General features: G+C 42.1%; 1 protein-coding gene across 3 annotated transcripts in view; it reads left to right on the forward strand.

Moving 5' to 3' along the window:
- Positions 1 to 16,800, forward strand: part of LOC127582385 (dedicator of cytokinesis protein 7-like) — a 151,379-nt gene that overhangs the window by 78,877 nt on the left and 55,702 nt on the right. For all 3 annotated transcript variants that reach the window (XR_007958109.1, XM_052037571.1, XM_052037572.1), the window contains exons 16-19: positions 1,545 to 1,615; positions 2,825 to 2,966; positions 8,748 to 8,843; positions 14,615 to 14,701. Coding sequence is in view for 2 of the 3 variants with exons in the window: in XM_052037571.1 (XP_051893531.1) it covers positions 1,545 to 1,615; positions 2,825 to 2,966; positions 8,748 to 8,843; positions 14,615 to 14,701 (396 nt within the window). In the remaining variant the exon portion in view is untranslated. The remainder of the gene's footprint in view (positions 1 to 1,544; positions 1,616 to 2,824; positions 2,967 to 8,747; positions 8,844 to 14,614; positions 14,702 to 16,800) is intronic.

Genomic DNA, 16,800 nt, shown 5'->3' on the forward strand with positions numbered 1-16,800 from the left:
GTCTGCTGCCTGCATCACTCTGTATTTAAATACAAGTTTGGCTTCCTACCTTGTGATTCCTTCCCCTCTGTGTGTGGACATTCCCTCCGAACAATTCCTCCCTCCATTCAACCCACCTTTCCATGCTACCCCTCCTCTCCATGACCCCTCCCTTCTGTGTCACCCCATCTGACAATGTTTGTTTCTTCTTTCATTACGAATCCCTCCCCACTGTTGCTGTGACATCGAGCATGTTTTAGGATGGTAGAGGAATAGAAATTTGTTTTTGATTAGTAAGTATGTGCTGGGACCTCATATTCAGCTCCCAGTATTCAGTCCATTCCCTTCAAAGTCAATTATCCACCTTGTTTTTTTCACTCAAGTTTTCTACTCATGACTGATGTCCCCTTCACCTGAGGCAGGTGGTACTGCCCTCTGTTGTCTCACATCCTCCTTCCATTGCCCCTTGTGAGATGAGGGGAATGACCAGTGAATTCCTTCAGCTATCATTCCATTCCATTCAGCAAAGTCTTTCCTTCATCCATAAGTTTGTGCCTCAGTCTGGCATGTGAACAAAAAGCTCTTGTGCAAGAAATTTGTCCTTGTCTGGTACCTGTGAATGTGTGTATGACTTTGTATATTTCGTTCCATTGATGTGTTGGTGTGGAGTGGCAGGTTTGGTTCTAGCAACTCAAGACAATTTTCTGCCCCTTTGTGCCTGCAGTAGATGTGGTTGGATTAGTTTACTTGAAGGCTGTCTCGAAGAAGGAGTATACGGACTCTCTGCCAATTGGAGCTCAGATTTTGTTATAAAATTTTGGGCCTAATTGTTGATTACCATCCTTTGAATTTGCTTGCAGGAATTAGAAGAGGCACGCAGGGTTAGTATTGTGAGGCAGTTTATTGAGCCCCTTGCACCTATTTTGTTGAAGAGGTACTGGCTAGCACACAATGGTACATTATAGAGTGGCATAGGAACTGATTAAGACACACTGCTTCTCTAATGAACCACCTGAGGTTCTGGTGGAAGAGATTCAGATGAGGCTGAGTCTTTTACTGGCAGCAGGAAAAGAATCCACCTACACCCTCTCGTTCCTCTCTCCCAAGGCAGGTGGTGCTGCTCTGACAGGCCTTTCATTCTCCTCCCATTCCTCTTGCTGTCTGAGAGACCTCTTGTGAGATGCTGATAATTTAACACTGCCTTTCTCCTGCTTCTGTGAGGTGTCTAGTCAGGTAGATTAGCACACTTACTCTTAAGTGAAATCCCAGATAATTTTTTGTATAAATGCTGACAGGAGTGTTGAGAAATTCTTTCGAACAGATAATGTAAGTGACAATCAGCTGCCTAATGATCCTCTGGATGACCATTCCTTGTGTAAATTTAAATTGTTTCACCAAGGCGACGCTTGGAGCTAAACATGGGCCAAACTGGCATTTCAGCCTAAACCCTCACCTTGGCTACCTTAGAAACTTTTTAGTGCCTGAAGTATCATTGTAAAGATTGTCTTTAAGTGCCACTTTTATTGAAGCTACAGATGATGTGATTAATAATTGTTTCCCTCCAGGTCATTTTTGGAAAGTCTGGATACCCTGAATACACGACTGAATCCTATACCCCCGTGGCCTATCACAGCAAGTATGCACTGGGTGGGAGTGCTGGGTACTGCAGTATGCATGAGTTCAGACTTGATTAAAAAAATGGAAGTCTCTTCCCTGTGAGGATGCTATGTGGATTGAGCTTGGAGTCCTGTAGCCTGGCTGCTGTGAGCCCACAGTAGAAAAGCTGTTTAGAATTCAGTAGCAACTGAGCTTTGTCTAACAGCCTTCCTGTAAGACCAGGTGTTATAGTGAGATCAATGGGCATTAATGCAATATGACCGCTCAATGAGATCAGTGGGTGCTCTTGACGTGAGATTGGCTGGTGCTGTGAAGGTGAGATTGGCAGGCACTCTCATGGTGAGGATCAAGGTGCTATCAGATTAAGGGTGCTGTCATACAGCAATCAGTGGCTGAGGACCAGCCACTATGACAGAAACCCGATTGCATCTAGACTCTGATACACACAATTGATTTTTCATTTGAGGAGGTCATGGAAAACAAAGTGTAATAATTCCTCACCACCATGCACATTGTTGGACTATAAATCTTTCCAATGTAGATAGTGGTTTTATTTGTGTCTAGATGGCCTCTGTGTCCCTGCCCTGTATATCCATACCCTCCTTGAATGTCTTCTCAGATCTGATCAGTTTACTCTGTGTTCTTGCAACATTTGGGCCCATATATCCTCTCTTTCTCTGTACATTGTCAGTGTCTGTGCAGGCTTTGTGACCCTGTATTTGAAAGTGCAAGCTGGAATCACAGCAGCCCCCATGCACACAAGTTCAAGATGGGAATGTTGGTTACTGTTCTCTCCCTAACCCAGGAGTCCTGAGATCTGATGAGGGACCCTCCTGGTCTTTGTGCCTCAATACCAAAGTGGTGGAAGTGAGGCTGTTTTTCCCAGAAGCTCACCAAATCTGCTCAGTCACTGTTTATTTTACTGGTCCTGGGCACAGCAGTAAAAAAGCCAATAAATGCCTCCTTTGGCTCATCCTATCGCACTGTGTGGTTACAGTTTCAGGTATTCCACAGCAACAGTGGTTTCAAAATGATCTGTCACTGGATAAAACATTTATAAAATCCTTTAACACAGTAGGGACCATTCAGCTCATTCAATTTTAAAAGCTATCCAATTAGTCCCACTCCCTTGACTTTTGCCATAGCCTTATAAATGTATACTTTGCTTTAAATTCTTTCATTATTTAAGGATATCAGCTCCTTGACATTGTTTTAACTCTTTTGTCAGGTCTCCTTTCTTCTATGAGGAAGTGAAGATGAAGCTGCCTTCTAACCTCAATGAGAAGCATCATCTGCTCTTCACCTTTTATCACGTTAACTGTCAGCCCAAGCAGAGCCAGGACACACCAGAAGTTCCAGTGGGTTACAGTGTAAGTCTCTATATTATTGCCAAATGCTCGCTCACTGTTACTGCAGTACTGAAGCCACTCAGTGCAAGAGGATGCCAGCCTTGTGTTGAGTAGGCAGATCCCTGCTGTATTGGCAGAAAGAGAGCGATAATTAGACAGTCTTTCCTTTGGCTCAATCACAGGATATTTGGCTCAATCACAGAATGCATGTGGATTGTATTTGATTGAAGGCAAACCAGTTTGACTCCATTTTAAGTTGTTTGCTGCCTGTTGGAATCCTTCATGACATTCCTTGTAATGAAATCCTTATAAAGTGAGACCAACTGTCTCAACGCACAAAGGAGCTGGTGGAACTCAGCAGGGCAGGCAGCATCTATGTAGGGAAATGGACGGTCGACATTTCAGGTCAAGATCCTTCACTGGACTGGAAAGAAAGAGGGGAGATAGCCAGTATAAAAAGGTGGAGCAAGAGCAACTAACCATTTGTCTCCTATGTTTACAAGTGGAACGTGAGCATTACCAGTCCTGCTCATTCTACAAGGGCGAGGGGACTTAACACACAACGTAGTCGTAAAAGCACTGACCTCAACAGTAACGAAAACATGAGTTCAGCAACACAATTAGGATCGGAAATAATAAGATCAGAACAAGGTCGGGAGAGTGAGGGTTTTTGCACTTCCTAGTATAACTTTCAGTGAAAGAAAGTCCAGCAACTTTTAAGCCACAGTATTGACTGCTCCTCAGCAAGAAGAACTTACAAAATGGTGTGACTCCAAAAAATAATGACTCATTTCTCTTGCTCAATCTGTGCATATTTTTGTTCACCAGAGCTGAGTGTGCATCTAGCATACGTGATTGACAGCACATGGCTGAGTCTACCACATATGCAATGATTCCACCAACCCTGTAGCTAGATGTATCTGGTGAGAGCCTTGGCACTTGCTTAATATCATAATGAACAAAATATGTTGCTACTGATACTGGTGTCGCACCTCTTGTGTAGCTTTGCTGGTATCCACTGCGGAAATGTAAAGTGAGAGGTTCAGCACAGGGTGTGGTAGCAGGGTGCTGTTGTGATGGTAAAGAGTTTGCACAGTCTTGGAAAAAGGCCCAGGCATGAATTTCAAGGCTCGTTCTTCCAAAATAACATGAATTGAGGATGAGGTTGTGACATATTCTTGTAAAAATCAAACATAGCATTGGAGTTTCCCAGGGAAAGATTGGAGACCTGTTACATTATTGCTTCCCTGGTAATTCAGTACCATAAGCTTCTCCTCCTGCATTGGTTCAGGCCATCCAGCAGGAGTCCTGTAGCCATTGTGTCTTTTTCCAGGACCTGTGCAGTCCCTTTACCACTACAGTGGCACCATCCAGCTTTTGAAATGGCTTTGCTACCACATCCTGTGTCGAACCTCTCACCTTCCATTGTCCTTGTGGATTCCAGCAAAGGTATAGCCATTACCTTAACCCCCAACACCTCTTTTCCATCTCTGGAAGTGTTGCCACCTTGGACACCTTTTGCACAAGTCTCTCACTGCCATTGTGCTACAGTAAGTGCATTAATTGCTGCCCAAAACCACAAAAACACATGCTTAGTTCTTATGACAGGGCCTCCCCTACGTTGGAGAAAGCAAGCACAGACTAGCCAACTGTTTGGCGGAGCACCTGTACTCTGTCTTCAATGGCCATCTTGAGCTTCCAGTTGCAGGTCATTTTAACTCTCCTTTGCACTCCAACACTGACCTGTCTGTCGTCGGTCTTCTCCATTGCTATGGAGAGGCCAAACGCAAATTGCAAGAACAATAGTTTGGCAAACTGGATCCAAAATTGGTTCAGCGATAGGAGACAGAGGGTGATGATAGAGGGTTGTTTTAGTTATTGGGTGCTTATGCCTAGTGATGTTCCTGAGGAGTCAGTGCTAGGACCTTCGCTATTTGTAATATATGTGAATGATTTGGATGTGGATGTAGGAGGCATGTTCAGTAAGTTTACAGATAACATGAAGGTTGGTGGAGTTGTGGATGATGTGAAGGACAGATTTAGGCTGCAAGGTGATATTAATGTGTTGGTGAAATAGGCTGATAAATGGCAGATGGATTTCAATCCAGATAAATGTGAGGTGAAGCATATTGGGAATACTAATGAGGCTAGGACATATACCATGAATGGTAGGGTCTTAGGGAGCATTGACGATCAGAAGGATCTTGGAGTACAAGTCCAGAGATCCTTAAAGGTAGCAGCACAGGTAGATAACAGGTTAGGAAGGTGTAGGGAATATGGGCCTTCATTAGTCAAGGCATTGAATACATAAGCAGGGAGATTATTCTACAATTTTATAAAACTTTGGTTAGGTCTTAACTGGAGTACTGTGTGCAGTTCTGGGCACCACACAATAGGAAGGATGTGATAGCGCTAAAAGGGATGCAGAGGAGATTCACTTGGATGTTGCTTGGGATGGAGCATTTGAGTTATGAGGAGAGATTGCACAAACTAAGTCTTTTCTCCCTGGAGCAGAGGATGTTAAGAGGACATGATTGAGGTATATAAGATTCTGAGCGACATAGATAGGGTAAACTGCAGGAAACTTTTCCCCATACCAAAGATAGATAAAACAAGAGGAAAAGGGGGGAGAGATTCAGAGGGGATACGGGGGGGGGGGACATTTTTCACCCAGAGAGTGATGAGTACCTGGAATGCACTGCCTCAGAGAGTGGTTGAAGCAGGGTCACTCACAGCATTTAAGAAGTCTCTAGACGAGCACTTGAATCACTTGGGTGTAGAAGGGTATGGGCCAAGTGCTGGGAGATGGGAGTAGTGCAGATGTGTGCCCACTGGTCTGTGTGGATTTGGTGGGCTAACTGGCCTGCTTCCATGCTGTACATCTCTATAAGTCTATGACTGTGGCTCTATTATATCTCTTATTCTGCGTGGGTAGCTTTCAACCTAGTAGCGTGAATGTTGACTTTTCCAATTTCAGGTAACCTACACCCGCAGTGTTCTCCCACACACAGCCGCCTGTCCACCCAGTGTTCTTCAGCGTTTGTTAACCTTTCCCATGCTCTCCTCCTTCCTGACCTTCTTCCACCTGCCCATCGTCCCATCTAGTTCTGCCTGTCACCAACCAGCCTCTGCCCTGACCCTCCCTCGTACTGCTATAGACTCGTAATCTTTCCTCTTCCCTCTCAGTCCAGACACAGGGTCTCAACCTGAAGCATCGACTTGCACCTTTTGCCTCCACAGATGCTGCTTGACCCACTGAGTTCTTCCAGATTTCTGTTTTTTTTTGTCTTTGAATATCTTTAAGGCAGATGTTGACAGATAATTGATAAGCAAGGGTTTAAAGGTTATTGTGGACAGACTGGAATATGGTCTTGAAGTTACAATCAGATAAGCCCTGATTATAGTAAGTAAGTAAATGGCAGGGCAGGTTCAGGAGGCCAGGTGGCCTAATCCTTCTCCTAATTCTTATGTTCAAGTGTAGCATTTCACAGGCTTCCAGTCCGACTACTGATAACAGTAGTGCCTGCCCCTGTTCACATGTGGCTATGTTGCTATTTTCTCTGTACTCTCTTGGGACTCTGATGATGCCATTTCCTTTCAGAAGCATGTCTATCTGTTCTGCATATAGAGCAAATGGCTGCAACCTCCCATAATTTTCCAGATCAGCAATATATCCACCAGGTCCACCTTTCTGTGATCATTACTCTTATATCTGGAGAACCCTGTTCTCTTTTCCCTCACCATTAGTTATTTCCTTGCTACCTCCTCAGCAACAAAATCCCATCCATGTTGCCAATGTTCCTTCTGTAGATTCTGCTCTTTAGTAAACAAGGTAGAGCTTCCACTCAAATCTCTTTTATTGTTGATGAACAGTACTCAACTAACAGCAGTGGCTGATAGAGCAATGTATCCAAAATCACATCACTGGTACTACCAAGCAATAGTTATTTAATGAATAAATGTCATGTTGTTAAACTGCAGTAGTGGCTTTGGGGGGGGTCAGAATACAGGGCCTCCATGGCAGAGTTCCGTTCCTATGAACTGTTCGTAACCCAGACAGTTTTGCAAGTCAGACAGGCCGCCACGAACTGAGTTCCTAGGCGGCAGAAGATGCCTGCAGCCCTGCAGCAGCCAACAAATCTGTCTCATTGGTCTCCGAAATGCCCATTTGTATGTACCGCCTGTGTTCATAACCTGGGGAGGTCCTGCAATGATACAACTTCTCAAAGAGATCATCAAACTCTTTCCCGACTCTGTATTTTTTTGAGCTGTTAGTTGTGCTTGGTGTGCTTTGGTTTATATTCAGAAGCTAGTTTTTCTGTAATTAGAGTGTGCAACATGATAGAGAGAGAGCACTGTTACAACATCCTATTTTAGAGACTGAATATAAATCTTGGCATTCAAAATGGAGATCAGCCTTACATATAACAGGATTGTGGCCCCTTCCTGTAAGGATTAACACTGGACAGCACTAACAATTGTTTCTAAATTTAAAATCATTTACAAGGCATTTCTTTTCAGCAGTGATATGATCTGCCTTCAATGTCCATTGCAGAACCTGACATTTAAATGTGCTTCTCTGCGGTTGGTCTCCATATAATTCAGAACTAATTATATATTTTATGGTTCCTGGTTAGAATCCTTCTCTTGATAATTGAAAACAATATTTCCAGCAAATAATTAGAATTAGTTCATCCGGAAAGGCACAAGCTAAAACAAAATAATTAAAATTGGAATGAACACACTCTGTGTGTTCACAGACATGGTTGTTTGTGAATTATTGTTTCCGACATTTTTGCCGCCTTTTTTGTCATTTTAAAATTTTTTGGTAGATCTATTTTCCTATAATGGAACTGCTGCCACTTGCAGCAGTTAGACTGCCTGCCTACACCGATGCTTCAATGATGTTATAAGATCCTGGGATGATAGGTTATCATTCATAAAATGAATGAGAGGTGGCTTTATTCAAATGCCTAAAGTTCACAACAGGCTTGATGGAGTAAATGCCACAAAACTGTTTCGCCTGGTTAGAGAGACTGGAACTAAGGGCCATTGTCTCAAAGTAAGGGTTTGTCCATTTTGAACAAAGATAATGAGGAACTTCTTTATTCAAAGGGTTGTTAATCTTTGGAATGAGCTACCCCAGTGGATGGTGGTCCATAAATTAGAAGAATATATTGAAAACTGAGGTGGTCAGATTTTTGAGCTCTAAAAAGAACAGCAAGGTAGGATGGGAAGGTGTTGAAACTGGATAGGCATGGCCCTAGTGAGAGGCTGAAGACTTCCCCTGAATACTATTGTGTATGTAAACTAAATGGAGGGAATTGAATGTCAAATAGAGAGCATGTTGTGATGAGGATGCAGGTGTACTTTGTAGCCAGAAACTAGCAGAGCTCATAGACTTGAGGGGAGAAGCTCCTGTGGTCTGGAGGGTGCCCATGTGGACATGCACCTCAGTCCAAAATTAGATATAGGAGAAAGATCCCATGTTTCAGATAATGAAGCAAAAGACCCAGTGGATAAAGTCTGTGCATAACACATGGCATTTGAAACCCCTTCGATGGAGAATCTTTGGGAGGTATTTGAATTTCTGATTTTGTTTTCTATTGCAATTAATGGTTTTAATTGTAACATTCCAATGATCTGATTACCAGCCACTGAAACTACTCCTTATCCAGTGAAAACTTTAAATACTGCATTATATTCTCTCAGTTACAAAAGGATAATGAATAACACAAAAATGTTTACATTCCTTTATCATTATGGGGTAGTATTAATTATCCATCCTTTAATTATCAATAGTGGTTACCAATCCTGGACAATGGACATCTGCGCTCTGGATCTTTCGAGCTTCCTGTTTGTTTGGAGAAGCCTCCATCCCAGTATTCAGTAACCTCTGTAAGTACACAGTTGCTGAATATCTATCCATATTAATATAATAACTGGTGCATCTCTGTATTCACGTAGGATTACAGAGGATTACTTTGAATGTACAGTATGCTACTGAAATGCCATTCAGACCAACCAGTCCATAGCGATGCCTATGCTCTCATCATCTGCTACCATCTCAGCGTAACCCACTACTCTCCTCTCCCCCATCTACTTTTCTAGCTTCCTCTTAACATAGATCTACAATATTTGTTTCAAACCCTCCCTGTGGTTGCAAGTTTCACAGTCTCATCACTCTTTGGTTATTGCTTAATTTCCACTTACAGTATATTGATAGCCAGTAATTACACTTTTCCCTACTGTTCATCCTTTCCTGATTCCTATCCCCTCTCATTTCTGGTATCGTCCTTGTAAATCTTGCCGCAACGTCTCCTGTACCTCTGGATCCTTTTTATAATACAGTGACCAGAACTACACTTCTATACCTCTAGAAATAAACCCCAGTGTTTGGGTTGCTTTCTTTATGGCCCTGCTAACCTGTGGTGCAATTTTTAATGATTGCTGCATTTGTGATCTGAGATCCCTTTATTCCTCTTACCCACTTGGGTGTGCATTCTTTGAGTTATAAGTGACCATTATACTCTTAGCAAAACATACTACCTTGTAGTTATCTGTGTTGAACGCCATCTGCCAAGTAATTGCCAAGTTTATTAATATCTTACTGTAATTTGTTGCAGTACTTCTGAGGATTGACTTTACCGCCCAGTTTGGTGCCATCCACAAATTAAGCAATTTTAGTTATGATTCCAAAGTTGAATCATTGATGTAAAGTGCGAAGAGCAGTGGTCCTGGCACAAATCCTTGCAGAATACCACTGTCCACTTATATCCACCATGAAGGTTGAATGGTGTCACTCCTTGGTTTCTGTCTTGATGCTAGCCAGCAATCCATTCTGCTACTTGCTCTCTAACTCCACAGTTCCTGACGTTATTCATTAGTTCACTATAGAGTAACTTATCAAAAACCTTTAGAAAATTTAGACAAATTATATCTTTTGTATTACCATCTAGTATCCCCGCTACTTCTTAAAAAATTCAATTGACAAATAAGATCTCTCTTACCTTCCTTGAGTTGATGAATTTATTTAATGTGTCTCCTTTTATTATTTTAAAATGCTCTTTTCTCATTACTCATCTCATCGTCCAATGTCATGCCCACCTGTTCTATCTAGCCACTCAATACCAAAGCAAATGATTTAATATTTCTGCCAATCCCTGAGTCCTGTCTATTTCTTGATCATCCTTGTCATATCCCAACCTTCCTTCTTCTATTGATGTGCTGAAAAATACTTTTTTTATTGGTTTATGCTCCTTGATAATTTAATTTTCTAATTCCTCTTTGTCTTTCTAATTTTTTTTCTGATCCCTTTATTTTTTCTTATTATGTACTCCTCTAAAGTCTATGGACTTAATGTATGCTTCTTTCCTTCCCTCAATTGTTCCCTTATAACTTTCTTTGTCCATGGAGTTTCATGGGCATTTAGTTTGCCTATTCCTTTCAGTGGAATATGTTTTCATGTGCTCTGTTGAACACTATTTCAAGTGTTTCCCATAGTTATTCAATGTCATTGTTTCCCAGTATTGTTGGCCATGTTATTTTTTTCTAAGTTCTATTCTCAGCCCCTCAAAATTAGTTTTTCTCTTATCTCTAAACTGGCTTTTCATAACATGTAAATCTTTCTCTATTATCATTTAAAAGCATATTAACTTACAGTCACTATTAGACGTTCTCTTAATTTTTACTTCCCTCTGGTATGATCCCCGTAATTAGATACTGGATCAATACTGCATCCTTCTTTGTTGGACTTTTTACATAATGGGTTAAAGAGGAGTTCTCCATACAATTGGGAACTCCATCCCCTTAGTTATTGTACCTTTTTCTTCAAGTATTCATCTACCTTCAGGTGCCATTATTTAGATGTCACATTGTCATCTTTCTTTCACATTAATAAACAATATACATTTTAACATACATGCTGATCCCCTCAGCATGTTAAGGACAGTACAAAACATACCCATTCCCTAAATGCTGACCTACAGCCCAGAGCACTGACTGACTTCATGCCAATGTTTGCTAGATAGCAATTGAACTAGTTATGCCCTGGATTTGAGTTTGGTGCATAGATTCATCTAAACAGCAGAATAACACGTTTTCATATGGAATAATGCTTTTGTCCTTAAAAATCATCCAATCAAATTGCCTGGGGAAATCTACTATATCTATATGTTAAAATGAAAATCTTGTGACTTTGTGCATTTCATGCTATTTCCTCCATCATTAATACCTGCTTATAATTAAAAGCTAATATATTCATATTTACTATCGAACATACTTTTCAAATCTCCAAACATGAGGTGATTCTGCTGCCTTTTCAATCCCCGTCTCCTGAATTTCCCCATTGCAAGCTGTGAGCAAAATGTGAATGGAATAACTTTATGGATTCCTGGATTTCATGTATTAATATGTGATGAGTAAACTGTAATACAGATTTGCCGTCTGTGCATCTTTCTTTTGTGTAAGATCTTCCACTGCTCACTGTCTGCCTCCTTGGCCACTTTAGTTTTGAGTGTTCTGCACCTCACTGCAACCAGACACCAGCTTTGGAGCTCTGCCCAAGTTTATTTTTGAAAACCTTTCCCTCTCCGGTGCTGGTCTGTGATCTCTGGGATTCTGCACAAACTTGTTATCTCTGTTTTAAGTAATGCCTCAACTCTGTGTGGCTGCTAACGTTTGGCTTCCGCCTTCCCATTTAGCCTAGGCCTGCTAATAACTTAGGCTTAACGTCTTGAAATTTAAGACATAATTTAAATTTGCAATCCACAACTCCATTTCCAGAGTTAAGAATTACTTGAAGGTTTAGTTCAGACCCACCTCCTACTATCTCCCCTGCCACCCTTAATCCCCTCCAATTTTCCATATTTTGCTGCCGTAGTTTCACTTGTTCCCTCACTTATTGCTATATCCCAGTGGTTAGCTTGGGCCTCAGATGGTGGACCTGCCCTCAGTTTTCTCTCCTGGGCCACAGTAGTATCCATGCAGCTTGGGAGAGTGAGCAGAGTCCCTCCTTGGCCTTATGCCTCCCACCCCTGACATGATGAGGCCCTACCCATGTAGGGTCAATGTGAGGAAACAAGCAAAAGACATAGGGGTGGCGAAGGAGGAACAATAGATAGGGTAAAGTGAGAGAAGCTGGTGCTCCATAATCTCTAGTCCAAGTCCAAGTTCAAATTTATTGTCATAGGTATACATACACAGGGTATAAATGCCATGATAATTAAACTTTTGCAGCAGCAATACAGTACATTACAAACATGGCCAACATAAGTTAACATAAACTTAAATTAACATAAATTATACATGACAAAATAAACATAACAACATAACAAGATTAACTTAAGTGGAAGGTGAGAGAGGGAAAAATGAAATATAGTCTTAGGTAGTGTTAAGATTTTCCAGTCAGTTCAAGAACCTGATGGCAGTGGGGAAGAAGCTGTTGCTGAATCTTGAGGTGTGGGTCTTCAGGCTCCTGTACCTCCTGCCTGATGGCAGCAATGAGAAGAGGGCATGGCCTGGATGGTGGGTGTGCTTAATGACTGCTGTTGCCTTCCTGTGACATCGTCTCTTGTAGATGTCCTCGACGGTTGGGAAAGCTGTACCCATGATGGAACTGGCTGAGTCCACTATTCTCTGCAGCCTTTTGCGTTCCTGTGTATTAGAGTTTCCATACCAGGCTGTGATGTAACCAGTCAGAATGGTTTCCACTGTACATCTTTTTTGTAGAGTCTTTAATAACATGCCAAATCTCCTTAAACCGAAGAAAGTAGAGATATTGACATGCCTTCTTCATAGTTGCATCTGTACGCTGGGCCCAGGATAGATCCTCCGAGATGTTGACACCCAGGAAATTGAAGGTGCTCACCCTTTCCACTGCAGACCTGTCAATGAGGGTCTTGCAAGTTATGGCTTTATTCGGTCAACTAAAATTTTATTAACATGGGCCGCCATTGGTAGTTCAGGTGTGTATCCCACAGTTTATCCTCTCCCTTCCCCCTCCAGTAACACCACTAATATGTTCACCTCCTTTGCTTGCTTCCTCTTTAATTTGATTCCTGGGCCTACCACCCACTTCCTGGGTCGCTGAACTGCTCAGTACATTTTCCACTCCGGATGAGCTTTCTTGCCCTCCCAGTACTACATTCACCTTCCCCCATCTTACCCACCCCACCATGGACCTTTTTCAAAGTTCAGAAGAGGTCACTAACACCGTGCTGTCCTGACACTGCTTATTTCTTCTAATTGAAAGCAAGTGTGATGATTATGTCCCATTACCTTATTCCAAGCTTTAAATCTGGTCTTCTTGTCTCCATTCAACCCTGTCATTGCTGCGTCAAGGGCATGCCTCTTGGTGCTTTGATCCAATGAGCAGTTGTCGCTGAGGCCACCCATAGCCAATTAAAAGGCTCACAGAATCTCTCCCCATTTACACGCAACATCTGATGACTAATTGCCGCCCACAACCTGCTACTGTCTTTGTCCTGCCCTAGACTGATACTGTCCCAGCTCATGAATGATCTCGATGTCTCTGCTAAATCTTTATTTCCTGTCACCACACCTTCTCCAGCTGAAGAAGGCTTCCCACTTCACAGCCATAACAGGTCAAACCTTATCACTCATCTCCACTCCATGCCTTCCCTCTTCCCCAATGGGATTCCGTACGCCATCCCAGCAGTTCTGGGAATGTGAGGAATTTGCAACAGAGGAGTGGGCCAAACTTGCCTCCCTTCCTTTGCACAATGAAATAGGAAATTTACAAAATGAAACCAAACTCATTTACTAGGTGCTGTCGATACTCTGACCTTGGCCTTTCACAGCACTTGTATGTTTTTGTGGGTAACAGGCAGCTGCTGAATGTTTTTTTGCAGCCTTTACAGAGCGAGCACCAGAACAGCATCTGTCTAATGCAGCCTACACAGAGCTAATAACAAGTGTATTTTGGCTGACAATTCAGGAAATAGGTGGCAGGAGTCTTGTCCCTCAAGCACGTCATTTGGCACATGTATTTCAATTAACATTAACTCCCATTAGCACACTGTTGCGTCTACTGACATTTTCTGCAATAATTCAATTCCATGCTCCACTGCTTTGCAACAAGCTGAGAGGGTGGCCTTTGTAGGTGAAAGGCTGAGATGATGAGTAAGTTGGATATTTTAATTTTGTTTGGCTTTGGAATCAGCCACCATTGAGGACTTTTGTATACATCTCACAGTTCATGGCTGAAAAGTGTTTCTTTAAACATTTGCATCCTATTTTTTTCTCTTTTAGATCTATTTATCTTACAAACTCGCCCAAGCTTGTTGGTATTGTCATCTCAATCTTGATTTCTCTGGTTCTGACAATGCTGGTGGTTTATTAAGTTTTATGGTATTTTTAAAGATTTTGTCTCACATTTAACCACATTTGTCTCACATAAAGCTTTGAGCTTGGCATTGATGCGGGCCTTGGCATTGGGGTGGATAATGCTTTTGAAGTCTTGGCAGTGCTTTTCTACAGAAGGTTGGTTAGTGCCTGACAGCTATTCTGAACTGTGTCCCTGCAATGTTATCATAGCCAGATGTGGTGTTTGGCACTTGAAGAATGACAAAGTGAAATGTAATTCAGTTATGGTCACCACACTGTACAAAGGGCATGAGTCCTTATAACTGTCTTGCTCTTTATTGCAGACCTCGCTGGCTGGGGTGAAGTGGTTGGATAATCGGAAAACAGTCTTTAAGTTGGAGCTACGCCCAGTTTCGACAATATATCCTCAGGTTAATGATTTCAGGCTCATAGCTGCCATAAGATTGAGTTAGTTTTGATCATGGAGTGATGGACTGGCAGAGCACCTTGACCCATTCAGATGCATCGGCCTCAATGCAATTTGGCAGGCAAGCTGTGTGATGCCAAAACTGCCACAAGCATTGTGTTCTGAGCTTATCTTGTTCAGTGATGTCATGTTATTCTGATTGATCTCATCCTCTTGTGAGTGATGTCATCATCACCCTCAGCTCATGAAAACCATCTCATCATGTTCATGATGTCATTGTCTCCTGAGTTCTTATGATCCAGTCACTCCTAGAACTCACTTAGAACTCACTCTGGAGTTCTCGATGTGATGCAATCACATGTGGATCCCATTGACTGCTCGCATCATCCTGTGACTCCATTGAGTGATATCACCACATCCCGAACCTGTATGTGGTCTCATCATGTTTAGAAATCACTGTATGGCCTCATTATTTCCTGAGTTCTCTGAAATTCATCTTTGGATGAAAAGCAAATTTCAGGAGTGGAGAACAGATATTACCAAATCGTGCATTTAGTGCTATTGAGCATTGGTGAATTTCTCCTCTGGGTGCTCCATCAAATGCTGGGCTCTGTGGGAGTCTTCTAACACCCTGTGTTCATTGAGTAATCTCATCATTTTCAGAGGTCCGTGTCTGATGCTACAATATTTTGAGCTCACTGAGTCATTGCATCATGACCAGAATGATATATTATTTCCTGAACTTGCTGAGTGATGTCACTACACCTTGAGCTCATTCAGTGTTAGTGTATCCTGAACTTGTTGACTGAAAAGTAAAATAATATGGGATATATGAGCCAGATTTGATGGGGATTTCTTTACTGTACAAAACCTTAAAGGGGCTTGGTAGGGTAGATGTAGAGTTAATGTTTTCCATGGCTGGGATATCTAGAATCAGGGAACAAGGGCATGGCCATTCAGGACAGAGATGAGAAAAAGTTTCTTCACCCAGAGGGTAGTGAGTCTTTGGAATTCTTTACCCAAGTGGGATGTGGAGGCTCAGATGCTGAGTACAATCAGGACAGTGCATTTGGCACAGTGGCACAGTAGTTAGTGCTGTTGCCTCAAAAGTCCGGGGACCTGGGTTTGATCCTGACTTTGTGGAGTTGTATGTTTTCCCTGTGATCATGTGGGTTTCATCCGGTACTCCAGGTACCTCCCACATCCCAAGGATGTGCTGGTCAGTTGATTGGTCACTGTAAATTATCCCTGAGTGTAGGTTAGTGATGAAAAGAATAAAAGGGGACCTGATAGCCCATGTGAGAGGGAATAACTTACAGGGCCACAGGAAATAAGGTGGAATGGGACTGATAGGGTTGCTCTCTTGGGATCCAGCATTGCCCTGATGGGCCAAATGGCCTACTTCTGTGTTGTTATAAATACAAGATATTGAGGGAATCAAGGGATGTGGAACTTGGAGCTGAGGTAAAAGATCAGCCATAATCTTACTGAACAGCAGAGCTGTTTCTACTTCTTACATTCTTATTTCCCTACAACTCTTGAGAACTGCCTGCTGGAGACTTGCTTTTTAATGACTGACATATCCCATCAACTTTTACTTCTATTTTGGTGATTTTTGTTTGAAGCAAAACTTATAACTTAAAAATGAAGACTATGAAGCTTTGCTTTCAACCTGTTTGACTCTGATTTTAATTAGAGCCTCATTCATTTCTGACCTCTCAAAACTTCTGAAAGCACAGAATTATTTTCATGTGCAAACATAACAGCCAGTCCCCGATGGCAAAAACAAGGAGACTAACAAGCAGATAATCTATTTTTGTTGATGTTGTTTGAGTGAAGAATGCTAGTCCAGATTCCAAGGAAATTCCTTGTTCCATTTATAACAGGAGATATTTAACATCTTCCTGAGAGGTTAGTACAGGCACAGTTGTCCTCTGGTTTACTATCTCAACCTAAGGTCATTGACAATACAGCACACCCATAGTAGTACGCCAAGTCTACAGCAAGAATATGTACTGAAGTCCCAGAGTGGAGCTTGAACCTCTCACCTTTTTGTACAGAGACCAAAGAGCCTCCAGTAAGCCAAACGGACATGCATTCCAC

Source organism: Pristis pectinata, chromosome 24 (assembly GCF_009764475.1).
Source record: "Pristis pectinata isolate sPriPec2 chromosome 24, sPriPec2.1.pri, whole genome shotgun sequence".
Lineage (NCBI taxonomy): Eukaryota > Metazoa > Chordata > Chondrichthyes > Rhinopristiformes > Pristidae > Pristis > Pristis pectinata.